Raw genomic sequence first — 21,485 nt, forward strand, 5'->3', positions numbered from 1 at the left:
GATTCACTAGGAGGAGCACTCATCTCTTCATCATTACTCAATCACTAAAGTAGCATTTTCAGGTTCATTAACAGGAACTGAATTGGGAGGAGGTGTGGCTTCATCATCTGAAATAACGCGCCTCTTGACACGAGGTCTACAAATTAAAGAACCTTCCTCTGGTTCTTCTTCTCCCTCTGAGCCACGGGCTCTATCAACCTTCCTCTTTAAAGAAGAGCTCAGAATCCTTTCTTGAGCAAGACTCACCATAAGTCTTGCAGACGAAACAGAAGCAGGGCTAACACCATGAATGGCAAATCCTGACAAAAGAAAAAGAATTATGGTGAAAAACTCTTAAACAAGCAAAAGAGAAAAAGAAGAAGATTAAAACGGAAAAAAGTATTGTGTGTTTTGACTTTTCACCCAAATCTTTGAGAAAGGTACTTCCAAGACATTTTCTCCATAGGAGCAACAGATAATAACTTTCCTACCCAAGCAAGGAAGTCAGGGATCTCTTCAAAGACTTCCATAGTTCCTTAAAAAGTAGGCACGAGAATACATGAGAATCAATTTTTAAGAAAGGAAAAAGGTGAGATACAAATACTTACATGCAAAATTCCACTTCTCGGGAAAAGACATGTTTTCTTCACCCACCAAAGCACCAGTGGGAGCAGCAATGAAGCGAGTATACCAGCCTCGATCTCCATCATCTTCAGGGCTAACTAATACTCTCTTACTTTTGGTCACAAGGGAGAAAACTCCATCACAAATTAATTTGGGAGAGTAGAGATGGAGTAAGTGACGAAAAGTAAAAGGCATAGAAGCCAAGTTTGATAAATAACGGAGACATGCAACAACTCTCCAAACAATAGGACCAATTTGTCCCAAACACACATTGAAGTAACGATGTAACTCAATGATTACCGGGTCAATAGGAGGCTTAAAGCCTAAAGTAAAAGGATATGTATAAACGAAGGAATAGCCAGTTTGGCATGAAGTTATTCTTTGGTTAGAACCAGGGATTAAAATTGGGAAGCCGGGTTTCCAATTACATTCTCTTCGAACTAGAGCAAGAAGACTAGTGGTAATCAGAATTGGGTAACGATCAGCACGATCAAGGGAAGCAGTCATGGAAGAGACTTGACTCTTCATGGATTCACTATCAGTCACAAAGGATAGCTCCCGAGGGACAATCTCATCAACAGTAGGTTCACGAAGAGCTTCAGATAAATCTTTATCTTTAGAAGAAGACCTTGGGGTTGCAGAAGCCCTAGGCCTAGAAGAAGATGGTTTGGAAGCACTACCTTGAGAGGAGGAACCATGATTAGAAATTGAACCGAGGCTACATAACCTACCGCCTTTTCTACTCCTAACAGGGGTAGTTGAAGGGGGAAGTTCATCAACAATTACTACTTTACGAGGATCAGGATTTGGTGAAGCCATGATTAACTAGAGAAGCACAAGAAAAAGATGCAGAACGAAATAATACAAGAAGACTAAGAGGGAAAGGCTTTAGAAAATCGGAAAGAAAGTGGTTAAGTATTTATAGGAAGGCACGACTATTGAGGTCATTATGAAGCGTCATAATGGAACCATCACTTCGTGACTGATGCGGTTGCAGGAAAACCCTAAAAGACATTGAAGAACTGAAGAATCAATTGTCAAAAGCCATGTGGCATGATCATTTAATAAAAGTGATGAACGTCACATTGATTCAGAAAAGGGTATGATTATATTCGAAAACCCGGCAGAGGATTCCCGCCATAAAAACCTTCCACTTCCCTAAATATTCAATAGAGAATATTCAAGAAAGTGGGGACACTATCTGTATTGGTAGTAAAAAAGAGCTACACGTGGAATATTAGACTGCTGACATAGTATTACACGTAAGAGCAATGATATAGCAGCACATGGTAGTCTTATTTGATAAAATAAGAAAAGGCACGGGAGTACGAGGTAGTACCGAACCTAACAACTGGCAATGACTGAATCAAGATAGTAAAAAGGGAAGATTCATGAACCTTCAATTAATGAGGAGGGGAATCAGAATCGTTACAGAATCTAGTGGACAGTTACAATTACCAATTATAACGGATCATTAATGCAATTAATGATCATAATGATTTAGCCATAAATGGAAAGAAACGTTATATGTGTAAACCTCTATATAAGGGGAGAGAATTTTACTTGTAAAGACATCTGAGACAATATTGGAATATATTCACTTAACTTTTCTGTTTTTTCTCGATATTGACTTTGCAATCAATTATTTCCTTATTTATTCTTATTCTTTTCCTTCGATGTCATTGAGAAAGTTAGCAAAAACTTGGTTATCAGAAGCCCGTTGTCTTCTAAAATTAATCTTTGCCCGAAAGATATATTTTCGGTTAAACATTTTGGTCACATGATAACGACTGAGTAATAGTTAAGTGATGTATGACTCATTAGCCATGTAGGGTGTTAGGTTAAATTTCAATTCTATGCACGAGCTGTCAATCCGTTTGCTCTTGCCATAAATGGAGGCAAGTGCAAAATGAATAGACTTTACATGTCCAAATTCTTCGTGAAAAGATAGTTATATTTATCTTTCAACTTTTGACTATAGTTCAAAATGACTTATTGAAGTTCCAACAACAGTCAAGGGAAAACGAGATTTGTTTTCTAACGCCAGAATAATATAACGCCAAACGTTCAACAGAGGGCAAAGTTACTCTGGCAGATTTGACATTACTGCCTAAATTTTTTGTAGATAGTATAATGTAATAGAACGTAAACCAACCTCTGCTTCCATTTGATCTGACTCTTTTATGTCCATAATGGTCAGAATACTCAGAAAGAATTTCAATCGGAAAAAGAAGAAAGATATAAGAGAACAAGTCGAAAATAGATTGTGAGACGTGGAATTTCTCCTTATATGGTCTAAAACAATTCTCACTTCATGAACTAGCTTTTAGGTTTGAGAGTTAGATTCAAAGTTCATTTTTTTCACCATGAAATCTAAGCCAGACCCATCTCACTTCTTGATTTACTTGACGTCGAGTGCACTTTCGAGATAGCTTTTAGATTTGAGAGTTGGGTTCAAATTCATTTCTGAACATTGAGTTAAGCTCAAGGTCCATTTTTTATCAATAGTGTGATAAGATAGAAAAGGAACCAGTGGTTCGCTGTACTTCACTATCATGCAATTTTGACTACTCTACTCCCAATCAGAAAATGATAACTATATAACATAATCCTATCTTTTCATGAAGGAGCTACGCCGGTCAATTGGTGGCGCAATTGATGGTGCTCCGAAGATTCACGCACTAAAAGGGTAGCCCGGTGCACCAAGCTCCCACTATGCGCGGGATTCGGGAAAGTATCGGACAACAAGGGTCTAAAATAGAATATATCTTGTAGGGAAAAGTATCATATAAACAGAAACTTTTCTTGAATTCTCTGTATCAATTTAGTACCAATGTGAGTGGAGTAGAAATGGAGACTAATGAAGACTCCTGGTAATTGATATGAGTGGCAAGTGTGAAAATAATGTTTACAGAGTAGAGCTGCAAAATGAAGATCTAAATCGCTAAATCAGATGGCAAAGAAGTTTTTGCACAAACAAGAAGCAATTCAAATTTAGCAAATATACCATTGTCATGTTTTCACTACAATTTTCACTCTGCTGTCTAGATTTCCAGATACTAGAAACACAACTCCTGAATCTAGGACATTCTTTTAAACTCGAACCCCAGAAAAGAAGAGATACATACTAACTATGAGAATTATGCGACTACTATATAATCACCCGTCAAAAGCTAAAAGAGTTGGCTATAAGGAACCACCAAAATCAAAAACCAAAGTTAGCCTAATGCTCTGGTTATTCATGTACACCGGAGAATTGCTGTAGAGAACTCGTACCTCCTTTCTTTTTTAGCAAGCCTCTTCATCAGTCAAATGTTAATCGATCATTCAAATGTTATATCAAGCAGCAAGGACAAGCACTTTTATTGTCCCTTGACTGTTCGCCGTTAGAATTGTTGAGCTGTCACGTTTCCAACAAACAGCACTGATGAAATATGATCCCATTTCCCCATCTGGATCATTCTGATCATCAGAACCAAATTTGTGCCAAGCTGCTGGCTTAGAAATTTCCTGTACATGTATGACAAACTAGATTAAGCACTGGAAAATGATGTTAAATCGCTCATGTATCTGGATAATGAGACTCGTCGTCAAATACTTTCAGAAATATACCTTGTGATAGACAAACACTTCATTTGTCTCACTGCCACATGCAAGGTATTCACTGTTTACTGTAAGACCCACAAAGTTCTTCTCATTTGCATGTCCTTTAAAAGTACGCAGCTGAAATAAAAAATAGAACAAGGATAATGCTGGTCAGAAGTTTGACAAGTCTGTTGAAGAGAATATCAATTCAACTTCATTACATTATTTGAGTGAGAACCAGCATTAAGCAAAACTATAATCTACCTCTCCTATCCATCCCTCACTTTTTCTTTTTTCTAATTCCTTTTAGTTCATGCCTATTGTCCGTATGGCGATATCATAATGAGAGCAAAATGTGATTAATTTCTGTATTCAAATCGAGAAAATGACCAGAGCATGATTACTTACTGGAACATTCTCCTTGACATCCCACAAACGCAATGTACTATCTGTTGATGCAGAAGCTAGCTCATTGTTGGATAAAAACTTTACATAAGAAACAGCTTTACGGTGCCCACTGAAAATATGCAGTGGCTGGCTAACATTTCGCAAGTCATAATAGTGGATGTGATGATCCGCCGAACCCACCTGCAAGATATTGCATCACGTTTTAGTGTAGAAACCATACCTTTAACATGGAATACTATAATTAAATGCATTGATGCAAGAGGAACCTGAAACCGTTTATTGTGGGATAACTAAAAACAAAATGAGAACTTACAGCTACAAGAACACTGGATCCAGGATTATACTTCACAGAGCAAGCGTTAGCTTTCATGTCAATGGTAAGAACGCTGGCTTCCTGCTTCGTGCACCAAACTTTGACCTGTTGAGAAATTAATTTAAGCTTATTCCAAATCTTTACAAGTGTACTAACTCTCCAAAACTACTTCTGTTCTTTTGGTTTAGCACACTTTAACTCCATTGTTGGACCACACAAGGCGCAAACCACAGCACCCATCATCCCTCACTTCTCTACTGCAGTACAAAACCTAATATAAATTCTATAATACCGGAATACAAACTGAAAATATGATGAAACATCTGGATCTTATCCCTTTACTTCACAAGAGTAATAAACCTAAACTATGATAGTCACTCCTAACATAAATGGACACACAGACTTCAGATCTCTGAGGAAAAAGAAATCTAATATTAAATAAATCCCAATTTCATCTGCCTCATTTGTCAAAATTTCAGACACAATATGATTGTCACTCCAAACACCAGATAAGAAACATCTCAATTCTAGAAAAAAGCTCATAGCTTGAAATTGTATGTTACCTTGCAATCATCACTACCAGACACAAGCACAGAAGGTTCAGTACGGCAAAAGTCAACACTCCATGCTCGTTTTTCATGCTCCTCATACTCCATCACACTCTGGAATAGAAAGTGTAATTATCAGATATAAGTGGAGATCCACGTGAAGGTGCTTTTCATGATCTAGATATAAGAACAAAATAAAAACCTACCTGACGAGTTGTAACATCCCAAACCGTCACTATGCCCTCATAGTCACTGCTTGCTAAGTGATTTTTAGTGCACTTGTTCCAGCTCAAACAACTTAGTTTGGACCGTGTAGACATTTCAACAAGAGGACATTGCGCTTCTGCTGGTTCGTTTACCACCTGATAATGACAACATACAAGAATTACCTTGTATCTTTTCAAGAAATAAACAAAATACAGCAAAAGAGAAGCAGAAAAACCCAAATCTAGCCAAGTTATTGAAAAAGATTTCACTAGTAACAGTGATAATATCAGTTCAACTAAGCTGAACACTTATTTCTCCCAAAACATTTCATTACATCAATAGCATGTAAAAATTTCAAAATCTTATCTGGAGAAGAAAAATGGGGCTAGAAGTGAAGTCTAATTAATAGACAATCATTAAACTCCTACAGAAGTTTTTCTGGTGGGAAGGTTTGCAGAATAAGAAGCTCTCATGAAGCATGTACTTACGGACGCAAATTCGAAGACCTTAATTCTTCGTGATACCCCAGCAGTAGCAAACAATTCATCATCTCGGTCAAATTCAATACTGTGAAAAAGAGGACATTTAGTGAGAGGCAAGAGTTCTCGCAAAAAAGGAGTTGTATTGGGTTTATAAAAGCAAATAAAACCTCCTGGCTGTCTATGCATACTTAAAGAAGGAGATTGCTATAACGTCTCCAGAAAAAAAAGCAAATCAGAGTACCATATTTTCCAATAAAGGAATATCCCTAGTTCTATTTCAAAAAGAAGTTATAGAATTAAATATTCTAGATGCAATGAACTTCGTACCTTGAAACGATATTAGCCATGTGGAAAAGGTCAGAATGTCTAAGTTCAGCAACAACCCTCAAACGACTACATCAACAAGCGCAATAGAAAAAAAGCTGTAAGCCCAAATTTATAGGATAATTTCAAGTCAATACAAAAATCATTAGATGAAAACTGATGAACCTGTATCGCGTATAGGTAGACAGAACAGATTGAAAATCTTCAAGTCCCGCGGAATAACCTTCTCTATTCATGACATTTGCTACCCTTTCTTCCTGTTTCTCGGACTGTCTTGCCCAATAGCGCCTCTTTTGCAGGTAACAGGTTTGAAGCTCATTGAACTGTTGACAATTGTGCATGTTAAAAGAGGACATACAAATAATGAACTACATCAACAAGCACAATGATAAATTACAGAATTGACCTGTGCATGAATGCGTTTTTTCCTTGCTATTGCCTGTCCAGGTTGATTAGGACGCTGTGAATCTGGTCCGCCGTGGTCATCCTTCCATTGAACAACTTGAGAATTCCCAGGAGCTCTTGCATCAGTGTTCCTGGTCTGTGCAGTACCAGCACGACCTTGTTCTTGTGAATCGACAGAACTAGAAACAATTGCACCACCTTCCTTATCTCCCAGTGAAGGCCTGACTGTCATTGCAGAAGAATCATCTACTAGCTTTCTCATTTTCGCTGAATATCTACTCCTTGCCCTATATAACTCTATTCTACGCTTCTCCACAGCATTTATGTCTTCTTTAATGTACTTGAGATCATTTTGGATCTAGAAAGGTGCAGGATACAGTCAATATATGGAACTGCTAGTTTGTAAGGAGTCATACAGTTTTTAGAGAAGAAATTTAAAAAAAAGACGATTTGTAACAGGACTCCAAATAACGTCTCTTAAGTGGTTAAGAATGAAAGAAATGATAACAATATTTACAAAAGGGAAACTCTTAGACATGGGTTTAATCTTTTCAGATAATAACCAAATATGCACAAGCCCTTTCTTAGCAATTTATAGGAGACAGAAGATGGTTAGAGGTTTTCCTGAAGTTAACGATTTACATTGCAAAAATATGTCACGTTAAGTCTGACGGAAAAGGCATGCTCCTGGTATCTACCAACTCGATATGTTGCTTTTACCGCTATAATATTTAATTGAATATGCTTTCTCCAGTTAGAATGCAAAGATATTATACAAGAAAAGCAAATCCCTATCTGCAGGAGGGATGTGAAGCAAATAGAATAAAGTACAATAAGTTTCAAAGTTGACAACAGATAACTCAAACTAAAAGTGAAATGTGTAAGTCAGAAGAAGTTCAAGACAAAACCTCATTAAACTCTTCAACTTTTTGCTTCCTTAAACACTGGAGAAACTCAAGCAGAATCTGAAGATTTGTTTCAGCTTCTTCTTGTTCCATTTTTCTTTTCTTTTCCATAAGCAGAAATAATAGACTCTCCAGCTCTTTGATGGACACCTCGCATCCCTGCCTAAGAATCAGATGAGAATCCTGAACAGATATATGGAAATAATCCCGACACAGTGACAGAGAGAGCTAAAAGGCAAAATCATCTGAGACTAAGATGGCAGTTGCAAGAAGGTAATCAAAGAACCTGTCTAAAACAGCTGCTGAAAGACAAAGTTAGGAACGCTCTCCACCGAAACTAAGCTGATTGGACGCTTACAGGTCTCCTAACAGAAAGTACCAGCCCTTGTCTTTTAACCAACATCTTTGCAAATACTTGCAGGTGAATTGTATTCCTTTTCAAGGCATAGCAGGCTCAGATATTCAGTTTCCTGTTTTTAATTTCTCACAAGTCACAACTCTTTAATAGCGAAACTTTGCGAAGGATATCATATATTATCTTTCCCCTAAAGCAATTGGTACGGTAAAAACTAAAAAGTGGGTGGACAATGAAAGAGAAGCAATAAAGAGAATGGTTTCTCCCTTTTTCACATGCAGGTAAAAGCGCAAGCGACATCAAAATATAGTCATTCCAACCATTTCTGCCTGCTTTAAATCCAACTTAGGGCTGGAATGAGGAGTTGGCACAAAACAATTAATTTTCACATGTAAAGTATTTTAAAAGTTTAAGTTTGAATTTTTAATCACTTTCCGTCCTGCAAAAAGTATGGGACATCAAGACTAGTGGTCTAAACTAACACCTGGGGAAGACTATCTGCATACCCTTTAGCTTCTCCTCCTTTACATTCATACCTCATATCAAACCATATCACTAACATCAGCCTACAACATGTAGCGTCATAGGTCTTGGTACCTCAGCAAAACTGAGATGCATCACCATCCGGACAAAGAATATTCACTAGTCTATCTACAACGATACGGAGAAAGGTTGTTTAACTTTTCATGCATATCTGACCTGCTGTATTGCCTGGCGAAGTTGTTCCACAGGTGTAGCACTTTTGGCCATTTGGCGAGCAGATCTCTTCATCAATAACTACATAATGGAAAAAACTTTTAACTACAACTTGGTTTGACCTGTAAATAACCTTCGAGAAATATTATCAATATTCAATAGACTATTAAAAAGGTGAAGTAATGACTATGAAACAAAAGAAAAGAAGCAATGAGAAGAAAAATACAAATAAAAGGAATATAACAAGTAAAAAAGGTTTAGCAATCAAGTTTTCGCTCCAAAATTTAGCCCATTATGGAATTGCGATAGAATTTGTAAAAACGTTACAATAAAAACTCACAAAGGGGAGATACAAATTAAACCAGAGTAATGTGAGCTACATTTATATCTTACCAATTACCCAAGTAAATCTTGATATAATAAACATATTTCTAAAATACCATAAAATACATTCAAAAAATTCATATAGAGCGTATTCCTTCACTAATATTCTAGCAAAGGGAACTTCCTCCTCGCCATAGAAATGCAGTGATATTCCAACCAATATTTGTCATTGAGGAAACATTTAAAATAGCTTTGATAAATCATTAACTCCTGTAATCATCAGCTGACTTGACAATTTCAAGAAAATTTTTACATTGAAGTCTTGCCATGACATTCAAAGGCCAGCATGATAATTCCTATGCGCTTTTCTTTTTTATATATATAATTTTTTTTTATAAGTGATTCCTATTGGACTTACTCATAAAGACCGACATTTTTTGGGTATGTATTTTTTTCCAATCACTCATAACTAGTTTGAAACATAAGAATCAATCAATTTCAACGTTTACCAGTTATATAAACAAAGCAAAATGAAACCAGATTCCTTCAAGGCACTATAACTATACATTGATGAGAGGAGAACCATAAAATCTCAGATTCAAATCCCGATGGAGGCAAAAGCTATTAGATGATATCTTCCCATCTGACTACGTCTTGGTGGCAGAGCTACTCGATACCTGTGCTGGTGGAAGGTAGCAGCACCAGACGGAGTAGTCAAGGTGCTTGGACACCACCATCATAAAAAGAAAATTATAATTCTACACCGATAAATTAAGAATAGAAATAAATCTGCTAAATATGTCAACACACGAACTAAAAATTGCAGCTTCACCCAAAATAAAAAAGGAACCTAAATTCCAATTCATCTCATATGTTTTAAATTCTTGTCCAATTTAAAGAGTACTAGTACCAGTAATGCCTAAAACAAGTTACACAACTTGCTGATCTTCACATTCACAGAAGTCACATACAACACATTTTGTGTCTTCGTTCAGATACATTTCAAACAAATGTGATTATTACACTGGATAATTGAAGGTAATTAACTTTAGTTAATAGCATTGATTGGCAATTGCAGGTAAGATTCAAACGGAATATCCAAATTAATGAAAAAAGGTGAAAAATTTTACCTTATTGAGAAGGAAATTAGGATAAAGGTGATTAGTAGTCAAGTAATGAGAGCAACAAGGACAATCACTTTTATTGTGAAGATGAGTAACAATGCACATGTAACAAAAGCTATGTCCACACGCCGTCAGAAAAGCATCCTTTATAATTTGCATACATATCGGACATAACATGTCCTTATCCACTTCCTCTTCCTTCTCCGGCACCGGAATTTGCTCCTTAACCTCCGCCTCCACCGCCGCCGCCGCCGCAGGTGCCGAAGTTTCTCCGGCATTTACCGGCTCCGATTTCAGTACCGTCGGAACTAAAGCTCCGGTTGAACGCTCTCCTCCTCCTCCCATCACTACTATTGAAGCTAAGGTTCAAATCAATTTTGCTAAAAATTTGTATGCATATATGTATGTATATTAATGTATGTATATATTCTTACGAATGAAGAAATCGGCGAGTGAGAGAGAGATGATTACTGTGTGTGTGTGTGTGTTTATGTGAGGGTATAAACGGACCACGTTGGCGGGTACCCGCGTATTTTCAAAACTGGAGAGACTTGTTACTGCGACCGCCTCATAAATCTCTCTGGCTGCCGTTATTTTTTGTAATCAAATTTATAGTTTTCTATACATATACAAATACAAGTAGCCGAAAAGTGTTTTTGCGGCTGCTATCAATATAATATTTTGTATAACTTTCGTCCTAATTTACGTGATAGTATTTGATTTAATACAAAATTTTAAAAAAATAATTTTTGAAATTTATAATTTAAATTAAGTCATAAATATTTATCTGATCATAATTCATTTTAAAGTTAAATAAAAAAAATATGATATTCTTTCGATGACGGACTAAAAAAAAACTGAAGTCTTGATTGTTATAAATATATTATATTATGGATGTTCATTTAGTACTCCGTTGTAAATAAGCTTCCTGAAGAAGCTTATCCATATGGGACTCCACCGTAAATATGTTTATCTATTTAGTACTCTATTGGAAATAAGCTTCCTGAAGAAGCTTATCACTTCGGTACCCGGTTATGGATAAACATTACCCTAGGTAGAAGATTATCCATACCGAGTATAATAAGCTTATCCATTCAGTACTCCGTTATGGATAAACATTGCTCTCAGTAGAAGATTATCCATTTCTGGTATAGTAGCACCTTGCGTAGCAGCTTACACAACAACTTGTAATAGCAGCTTAAACAACAGCTTGTAGTAGCAGCTTACACAACAGCTTTCTTTCTTCTATAAATAGAAGAGATTTCAGTTCATTATGTACATCAGTTTGAATTCGAATAATATATCAGTTTCTCTCTATACTTGTCTTTACTTTACAATCTTTATTTTATAACAGTATAAAAAGTTTTTAACCTTTTTTAAAAAAAATTGCATTTAATTAAATATGGATACATAAGATGGGAGAAAGTATATCTTTAAGTTTCATACTTATTTTTTTCAACAAAAAGATAATACATATGTTATATTTGACTTATAAGTCAAAATTATTCATTAAATTCTAGGATTTTTTCAAATCAATCACCTTCACATAAAATGATACAGGAGAAGTTAATAAATAAAATGAGTGGCATGTTCTATTGTATCATAATATTTGCATCATTAGTTTATAAATCTTATTATGAGTGAGTTACTTTAGTTGTTTTTTAAAAATCTACCAAATGTTTTTAGAAATTAAATAATAAAATATACAAGTTACACTTCTTTAGAGTTTATACATAATAATTATCATAAATCGCGTTAGACCAAGGAAACAATTAGCTATTAAATGCATGGTGATGAAAAATTTGGCCATAAGTTGATAATGAGTTGGACCTTACAATTTAATGCATCTCTAGCCAAAACCCTCTCACATCAATTATCAAGACCATAGATGGGACTATACGTAAGTATACCGGAAAAAGAGGGGTAAGGGTGGCAAATGAGCCGAGTCCGGGCCTAAACTGGCCCTGTGGGTCTGTCCTAAGTGGGTCGATCCTATGTGGGCTCGGGCTTCGTGGGCCAGACTTAAACGGTCTCGGGTTTCGTGGACTTTTGGAGATAATCGGACCAGGACCAGGACTACGAACTAATGGTCCCGGGCTAAGTTGACCGGTCCACGGGCCTAAGTGTTCCCGACTATTTTTTAAAAAAAATTATCTAAGGCAATTTCTTGTAAATTATATAACTTATATAATATTATATATACTATATCTATATTATATATATATATATATATATATATATATATATATATATATATATATATATATACTATATAAATTGCTTATATGTATATATATATTAAGTGGGCCTGGCTTATTTTTTTAAAAAAAAATTTTATCTAAGGCAATTTCTTGTAAATTATATATATATATGTAGGCCTAAGTGGGCCTATTTTTTTATCTAAGGCAATTTCTTATAAATTATACAATTTATATATATTTTTTTATCTAAGGCAATTTCTTATAAATTATATTATATAGTTGTGATTTAAAAAATTTTAACTCAAAATATATTGCCTTAGATAATTTACAAGAAATTGTCTTATATAGTATATTGCCTTATATAAGATGTATATATAGTAGTATAGTATTATAGATATACTAAGTGTATAGTATATAAGCTATATTCGAATTTCGATATAACCTCTCTCTATATATATATATATATATATATATATATATATATATATATATATATATATATATATATATATATATTAAGATGAACTCGGTATCAAAGTTGCAAATTAAAGTTTACATTTAATACTTCAAATTAAAGTTCAATGCCTTCAACATAATACTTCAAATTAATCTAACAAACTAAAACATTAAGCATAATACGTCTAATAATTTTAAATTAACACAAATTGTCTCAAATCAATCTTAAATACGAATGTCTGGAAAACGCGCAAGACAACTCTTTATATGCCTCCTTAAACAGCCTGTGCCCTCCCACTTTGGACGATGAGTGTAGACTCGACCACAATTCTTGCACTTTATTATGTAAATATTTTTCATTTTCTTCTACCACATTAAAGTGTTCCAAAACAAATGGGTGCAATCTAGAATCACCGGGCACAATTTAACTTGAATTAAGAATTTGAGTTTGAGAAATGAGAGATGAGTGAAGACTTGAATACTTCAATTTGAGTTTGAGAAATGAGAGAGATTGATGATTTTGTGAGAAAAATAAATGAATGAAGGGGTATTTATAGTTAAAATAGGAAAAAAGTGTAATTATAAAAAGTTTGGGGTTAAAACAAAGTTGGGAGGGGGAAGGGGTTAAATGGCTATTTTATAAAGTCCAAACGGTTATTTTTGTAGGCCAACGACCATTTTTTAAATATTGCAATGGCTAAAAAAAATTTGGATTTTTTTTTTAAAAAAAGTAGTCATTGGACCCGTTTGAGCCTGTTTAGGACCAGTTGAATCGGCCCACTTAGGACCCGATCTCGGGCCCAAACGGTCCTGGTCCTAATGGGCTTCTTCAATGAACCGGCCCACTTTGGCCTGCACCTCCCCTGGTCCCGGGCTTAAACGGTTAGGCCCGTTTAGGCCCACTACCCATAAGTGCTCGCGGGCCTGGGCCGGGCCTAACCGGCCCACATGCCAGCCTTAAAGGGGGAAAACATAGGGGTCGTTTGGTAGGAGGTATTAGAAAAAATAATGCAAGCATTAGCTCTATGCATTACTAATACTTTATTTGGTACATATTTTCAACCTATGTATAACTAATACTTGTATAATTGTATTAGTTATACATCATACTTGGTATTATCCTATGTATAAGTAATGCATAGAAAACCATGGCATTAGTAATATCAAGGCTATTAATGCATGCATTAGTATGGTTAAAGACAAAAATATCTTTAAAAGTCCTTTAAAGCTAGATAATATGGAGGGCATTTTCGTAAACAACTATTTTTCTTTAAAATTATGTAATGCATTTATAATTTTAATACATCACACCAAACAATAGATAAGAAATAATATATGCATAACTAATGTTTGCATTACTAACCCATGCATTACTAATACACCTTATTCCGCATTATTCTTATATACCCTACCAAACGATAATGTAATACAAAAACCAACCACGGTTACATACAAGGTATCCCGTGTTTACGGGGGATTCAGAAAGTGACTGTACCTAGGAGTGGCAAACGGTCCGTACTCCAAGGATTGTGATGTAGACAGTCTAACCTAATGCAAGCATTACTAGCAACTTCTATGGATCGAATCCTGACCTATAAGTCATACGGAGATAATTTTACAATTGTTCTAGGTTCCCCTTTTAAAGTCCTTTAAGTTTATATCAGTTATGATTAATGAAGGTATGAAACACACACACATATATATATATATATTATATTCATTGATTTGACGTAAATACGGAGTGTGAATACGTTTTTACTGTAAATTCATAGGTTGACAAGAAGTTGGGGACAAACCCACATTTTTAAATCAATACAGTAAAAAAAGTTTGATAAAATTTTGATGTTCAACCTTGTTACATTGTCAGAATTAGGTAGTGATAGTGGTGTACTTCCATTGACTTAAAAAAAGTCTTAATCATACTTTCAAAAGATCAGATTAGATTTAATTTTCACTTTTAAACAAGGCCAGAAAGAGAGTATTTTCTAAAACCAGTGGCTAGTGACTAATCCACGACATCAGAACTGGGATTGGCTGATTGATTTTCTGTTCAGTTTTCAAAAAACTATAGCTAATTTATCCCTATCCTGTACGTGGAGGATTAATAAAACACATTGATAGACTTATTAAACTATAAAGGAAAAAACAAATACTCCAGCTCTCTTTTTGTTTTCTCTTTCATTTGTTTCTTGTCATTACATTTTGGATTCTTTTGTAAGATATACCTCGAAAAGGTGTCTGCTAACGTAGCCTGCAAGCGTATTGATTAATGTTTTAACTTTTAAGCATCAACTATCAACTATCATAGAAATATTGTTGGGCTAAAACGATTCGTCCGGAACCAAAATACGGTTTTTCTGGACTCAAAGAACAAAAATATGTGGAAAAAAATATAGTGACCAAAATATATATAGCGTTTTTTTAAAAGATGTTATACCTTAACAGTCGTTTGACCAGTTAAGTATAGTGTCTTTTAAAAAGATATTATATATATATATAGCGTTTTTAACTAAGACGCTATATATATTATGTGGGCCCACAAATAATTTTTCTGTGCTTAACAGGCATAACAATAATTCAACTGGGTATAGCGTTTTAAGCTAAGATGCTATACCTCAAAAAATTGAACTCCCGAACTAGTTTTTGCCTTATTTAAAGAGGTGAAGGATTTTGTAAAAATCCATTCATAAATATTTTCAAGTCTTCTGAATTTTTTCTTTGTTAAGTTGTTTTGCATTTTGTCATAATGTTTGAAGAGAGAAGAATTAGGGTTTCATGGGGGTGAGGTTGTGGTGGGGAATAACTCAACAAGTTATAATTTATCTCCACAGTGTCATGCTAAGTTGCCACTTACAATGGAGTACGATACATTGGTATCGTTGTTATGTAAAAAAAATGAGTGTGAGCAAACGATCGGTAAATCTTAAAATAACCGGAAGATATCTGTATTTTGTGACTTCGCAAGGGGTTGTATGTTATGCTGAGTTTAACATCGAAGACGATGAAACTCTGAGAGATTTTTTGAGGACTCTGGATGAATACTAGAAATTTTATTGTGATAAAACTGTTGGAAATATACGTCAAGGCTGAAGACGTTCGCAATAATGAAGTTGCGCAAAGTAGGAAAATACCTCAATCGTCGGGTGGTTATTTTGGAGCAGTTTTAGCCGAACAGATTCCGGCTGAAAGAGTTTGGCCGGATCTAAACTTATCTCCACGGGCGAACGAGGAGCGAAGAAATAATTTCTCCCCTAGTATACATAATCTACAAGCCGAGTGGTAAACTTCAATTTTTCTTTGTGTTACGATGTGTATTTTTGTGTTTTGTATTTGTATTAACACTCATATATTCTATAGGGAGTCCCGACCAGATATGAATTTTACAAGTTATGAACCAACGGCTAGTTGGAATATGCTTAGTTTTGGTGTGTTGGATCATGGTGGTCCATCCGGGAGTCAGCATTAACAAGATAATGTGCATCATGAAAAATCAACACATTATGATTTATAAGTAAATATATAAAGTTATATGTATTGTTTGGGCCAATTTTAGTAACTCATTATTTCTTTGATTGTGCAGTGAAAACGAGCAACTTGATAGTCATGTCCTTAATTAATTGCCGAAGATAGTCTATTTACTTGGGATCTGGCAAATGTGCAGAGTCAGGAAGAGAATAGTGATTATGACAACAATGCCGATGGGTCTGGAGATGACACACCCTTCCCTGACGAGGGTGATGAGGAGGAGGAAGAGAATGTCGAACCTAATTTGACGAGGGAGCATGCTCCACCTCCCAAGACTAAAAGTGTACGAGTCCCACATGCCATTTCATTCAAGGCATATTCCCTACCTTGATCATTTTCCAAGTATGTCGGATGTGGATGCCTTCACAAGGGATATTGACGAAATTTGGACAGCAATATGGGATGAATCTAGACCAACGGTGCTGTCAAAAGGGCATGTTTTTCCTGATAAGGCGCGCCTAATCAGGGCAGTGAAAATGTACAGCGTAAAAGAGTGCCATGAGATGATGGTATGTGAGTCATCTCCGGATGCATACAAGGTTGTTTGTCGTAGATGATTTACGGGTTGTAATTGGATGTTGCGTGAGAGGAAGAAGAAAACAAATATGTGGGTTGTGGGTAAATATATTGGCACTCACAATTGTGAAATAGACACATTCAGTGGAAATCACTTTAACTTGGATGTTGACTTAATTTCTCTTGTCTTGATTCCACATATTGAAGCCTCCGTAAGGTACAAGATCAAAGAGTGTATTACATTTGTCCACCAAGAATATGGGTGTACCATTACCAAAAGAAAGGCATTTTTCGGGCATAATCGTACGTTTGAAATTATTTACGGTGACTTGTATAAGTCACTGCATCTCTACCCAGGTACATGACTGCATTGCAACAATTTAATCCTGGGATTGTTGTTGAATGGAAGCTTGAACAGAGTCTGAGAATACCAGAATATATATTCAAATACGTGTTCTGGGCATTCAAACAAGCAATTGATGGTTTTGTGCATTGTTGGCCGGTAATATCCATAGACGACACTCATGTCTATGGAAAGTATGATATTAAGCTATTGATCGTCATTGCAGTAGATGCTAATGGACAAATATTTCCCCTAGCTTTTGCCATCTGTGCCAATGAAAGCCAAGAGTCGTGGACGCTATTTTTGAACCACTTGAAGGAGCACGTTGTCAAACAACGTTAAGGTATTTGTCTAATATCTAATCGGTATGGTGGTATTTTAAGTTCTGTACAGCATTTGCCTAAATGGCAAGAACGGTATGCATACCATCGTTACTGTGTAAGGCACCTAAAGGCCAATTTCCAGAAGGTACACAACAAGGACTTGCATGATTTAATGTGGATGGTTGCAACTGATCACCAGGAGTGCAAATTCAGGAGGCGCACGAAATCGATCAGGCAAGAAGACGAAAGAGCCTATCATTGGTTGATGCAACATAAGCTTGACAAGTGGACATTGCATGCGGATGGTGGCAGACGATGGGGAACCCTGACTACAAATATGTCAGAGTCTTTCAACGGGATATTGAAGTCTGCACGTGGATTTCCTGTCACTGCCATGGTGCGGATGTCATTCAAACAGATGGCGGAGAGGTTTATTGAATGTCATAGAGGTGCATCAGAACTGATGGAGAATGGTGTTGAATTTATGCCAATACCAATGAAAAGATTTGAGAAATACAGGAGGCGAGCACATTGGCATTCATTTTTACAGTATTGCAACGAGCGAAATATTTTTGAAGTTCGCACCGCTATACATCAAAATTGGGGGAATAATACACACATCGTAAATGAAGCCAACATATTGTGTTCATGTGGGAAATGGTCTATCTACCACATGTCATGCTCGCATGTCATGAAGTGTTTTCAACATACAGGTTTTGCTGTAACACGGTACGTTGCTAAGGAATATAGTGTTACTGCATACTTAAACATATATAGTGGACAGTTGCAGCCAGTGGGTGCTGAGTATTATTGGCTGCCGAAATCATTTAAAATTGTGTGTAACAAGGAGTGTTTGTATAAGGTACAAGTGCAAAAACAAACGCATACACAGAACCAAATGGATGTTGGTGATACCGTTTATGCGCGTAAATGTGGTGTATGCTCGCAAACAGGACATAACCGTCGTAAATGTCGTTTAGTTGGTTTGGGTGGCGGTGGTAATCCAGCTCCTGGTAGAAGTTCATCTAATGTGCCCAACTATCAAGGATACACGTAGTGTTTTGTTTCCGTAATGTGGTTGTAATAAGTGTATGTACTTGTTTATCTTGCAGAATGTATGAAATAAAATTATGTTTCCATTGATGTTAAATCTTATTGATATTTAACATTAATACTTCAGTACAACAATCTAACATAAACCCCATTTAAAAAAATAATAATTGTCTTATCGACCTGAAAAAGCTGCTCGCCTGCAAAATCTATCTTCTGAAAAAGCTGTATTTTACCCGAAAGAATCTTTAACACGCGAAGCATAGCGCAGTGAATTACTACATTATGTGTGAAATAATTATTACCACGTGAAGCATAGTGCGGTTGCATACCACATTATGTGTATTATCTCGTCGACCTGATAAAGCTGTCGTTCTAGAAAAGATGTCTTCTGGAAAAGTTGTATCGCACCGTAAAGAATCGTTAGCCCGCGAAGAATAGCATGGTTACATACCACGTTATGTGTATTGTCTTATCGATCTGATAAAGCTGCCGTTCTAGAAAAGCTGTCTTTTGGAAAAACTGTATTGTACCCTAAAGAATCATTAGCACGCGAAGCATAGCGCGGTTACATACCATGTTATGTATTTTTTTTCTTGCCTATAAATGACTAACACATTTTAGTTATTATCTTCGCTTAACCAAAACAAATAGCAAAACTTTCCATACATTTTTTATTTTTCTTGCATTAACAAATGTCTGAACGCAATGACTCACCAAGATGCTATTGTGGCAAACGTGCGATTATGAAGACATGTTGGTCAGATGGTAATATTGGGCGCAGATACTGGATGTGTCTATATAGGTTTGGAGGCAATGACGGAAATCATTGTATGTTTAAGGAATGATATGATGAACCCATTAACCGGGAATACTACAAATTAATTTTGCAGTATGTTTGGAATATGAATGTTGAATACCAACGCCAGATCTCTTAAATGCAACAACAAATTGCGACACTGCAGGAGAAACTAAAAGAGGTGGAAGAAGAAAAAAATAAAATGGAAGAGAAATTTAAGTGGCTGGAGCAGAGAATAATGGATGGTAGTAACTAAACAAATACATGTATGTGTTGAGTGTGGTATTTTATCTTTATATTTTTCGTGTCATGTATTTTCATTAGTTGTATCGAATTTAAATTATCTTAAGTTTCTATGTTTGTTTTGTCTGGATTTACTATTAAAATAACAAAAAAAAAACAAAAAATTAAAACATAATGCACATATAATGCTAAACCATAGATATAGTTGCTATTATTTACTGATTGTCATATGTACATAAAAAAAATCAATGTGTTCCAAAACCTTTATGCTTTAAAGCAGCCGCTGGCCTCAAGCGCATCTCATCCCGCCCGGCTACACTATCAGGATCATCCTCATCACTACACCTCTTTATCGGAGGATGAACTGCAACATGTCGTTCAGTAGGGCTGGCAGGCTCGGTAGAAGGGGTCGTCGGTTCAGCAGTAACCTACATGATAATAAGATATTTTAGTATATGAAATATATATTAGTAATGTACGTATTAGCTAAAAAATTAAATTATCTTACCATGGTCTCAGCGGGCTCCTGAATATAATCATCTGTCTCAGGCATGTCAGTGTCGCACAAAGTGGCCTCCGTGACGGGCGAGGATGATGGCTTCAAAAAAAATAGGCTTTGGATATTTATGACTAATCAATGAGATAAACACAAAATATAAGTAATAGTAATACAAACTAACCAAATCCTATAGAAGATCCTTAGCATTCCTCGGTGGTAAGCCATAACTATGTCGGCACCTACTATTCACATATTGTATCGGACGAGCATCAGCAACCGTCGATGCCTTTAGAGGGTCAGGAAAATACGCATCCCAATCATATTAGGTAAAGGTCGTGCCCGCGATCGATAATGGAGCTGACGTGGTTACCTGCGAAGTCCCTGGAATAAGCCTCAAGCTAAATGATGGGATATCACTAAGATCATGGTGGTCACCCCTCTCAACTCCAACATCCTCAACAAGTGCCTCAACGCCCCCTTGTTGGGGACCACCTCCTCGCCGACCCCCACGACCTCATATGACACCCCTACCTCGTGGGACACACCTACCTCGTGGGATACCCCTACCTCATGGCACACCCATACCTAGTGCCACACCCCTGCCACATCGACCACGTTCAGGCTGCATTGCTGGCCCACGATGGTACTGTTTTGGCACCATATAATCAGCCTCGTATCCTAAGCGCTCATCATCCCATTCTCGCTGCAATATTGTGGCAACCAAATCTGTAACCTGTCGGCCATAGTCGTGCAAAGCGGTCGTTCCCTCACCGGTATGTTGTTGCATCTGCACTCCCAACTGGTGGAACATATGTAGTCCAATAACCTGAACAACATATAAAATATTAATTGCGAAACGATAATATTAACGTTATAACTAAGTATACCAAATAACATACCAGCGCCTCATGCCTCCCGGCATATGGAACGAATCGACCATCAGCGCGATGAATGGGATTCCAGACGATAGGTCAGGTAATGCTACGGTACCAGCCCATATACGCATGCTCACCATCCATAAAATCGGGTGAAGGGGGTGGCGGAATCAGGTCACGCCGCTAGTCCCAAGTCTCGATCTGCAACTCTAGTCATGCCTCATATGCCTGGTCAACCCTCGAATGATCATCCCACTAGTAATGTGTCCTAATCCAAGCGGGCGGTGGAGGTACAAGCTGTGGTTGACCAAACTAGTGAAGGACTCGCTCGGTGGCATGATGATCGACAATATCGAGACACATCATGATGACGGAA

General features: G+C 36.4%; 1 protein-coding gene across 8 annotated transcripts; it reads right to left on the reverse strand.

Annotated features, from left to right (window-relative positions):
• Positions 1 to 3,568: 3,568 nt before the first annotated feature.
• LOC107773326 (E3 ubiquitin-protein ligase COP1) lies at positions 3,569 to 10,871 on the reverse strand. Of its 8 annotated transcripts, none has more exons than XM_075228566.1 (14): positions 10,286 to 10,676; positions 8,835 to 8,912; positions 8,067 to 8,250; positions 7,784 to 7,939; positions 6,877 to 7,233; positions 6,636 to 6,793; positions 6,474 to 6,539; positions 6,153 to 6,231; positions 5,664 to 5,819; positions 5,473 to 5,571; positions 4,910 to 5,014; positions 4,597 to 4,776; positions 4,216 to 4,326; positions 3,569 to 4,113 (listed from the first exon to the last, which is right to left on the reverse strand). In XM_075228566.1, exons 4-14 carry the CDS (start codon positions 7,889 to 7,891, stop codon positions 3,943 to 3,945), a joined length of 1,590 nt encoding a protein of 529 aa, XP_075084667.1. In that variant the 5' UTR covers positions 7,892 to 7,939; positions 8,067 to 8,250; positions 8,835 to 8,912; positions 10,286 to 10,676; the 3' UTR covers positions 3,569 to 3,942. The 8 variants fall into 8 exon arrangements, with proteins under 8 accessions (XP_075084667.1, XP_016448450.1, XP_075084668.1 ...); XM_016592964.2 differs by having other exon boundaries at positions 7,784 to 7,943; positions 10,286 to 10,675; XM_075228567.1 differs by having other exon boundaries at positions 9,722 to 10,673.
• Positions 10,872 to 21,485: the final 10,614 nt, after the last annotated feature.

The sequence above is a fragment of the Nicotiana tabacum genome, chromosome 13 (assembly GCF_000715075.1).
Source record: "Nicotiana tabacum cultivar K326 chromosome 13, ASM71507v2, whole genome shotgun sequence".
In the NCBI taxonomy this organism is placed as follows: domain Eukaryota; kingdom Viridiplantae; phylum Streptophyta; class Magnoliopsida; order Solanales; family Solanaceae; genus Nicotiana; species Nicotiana tabacum.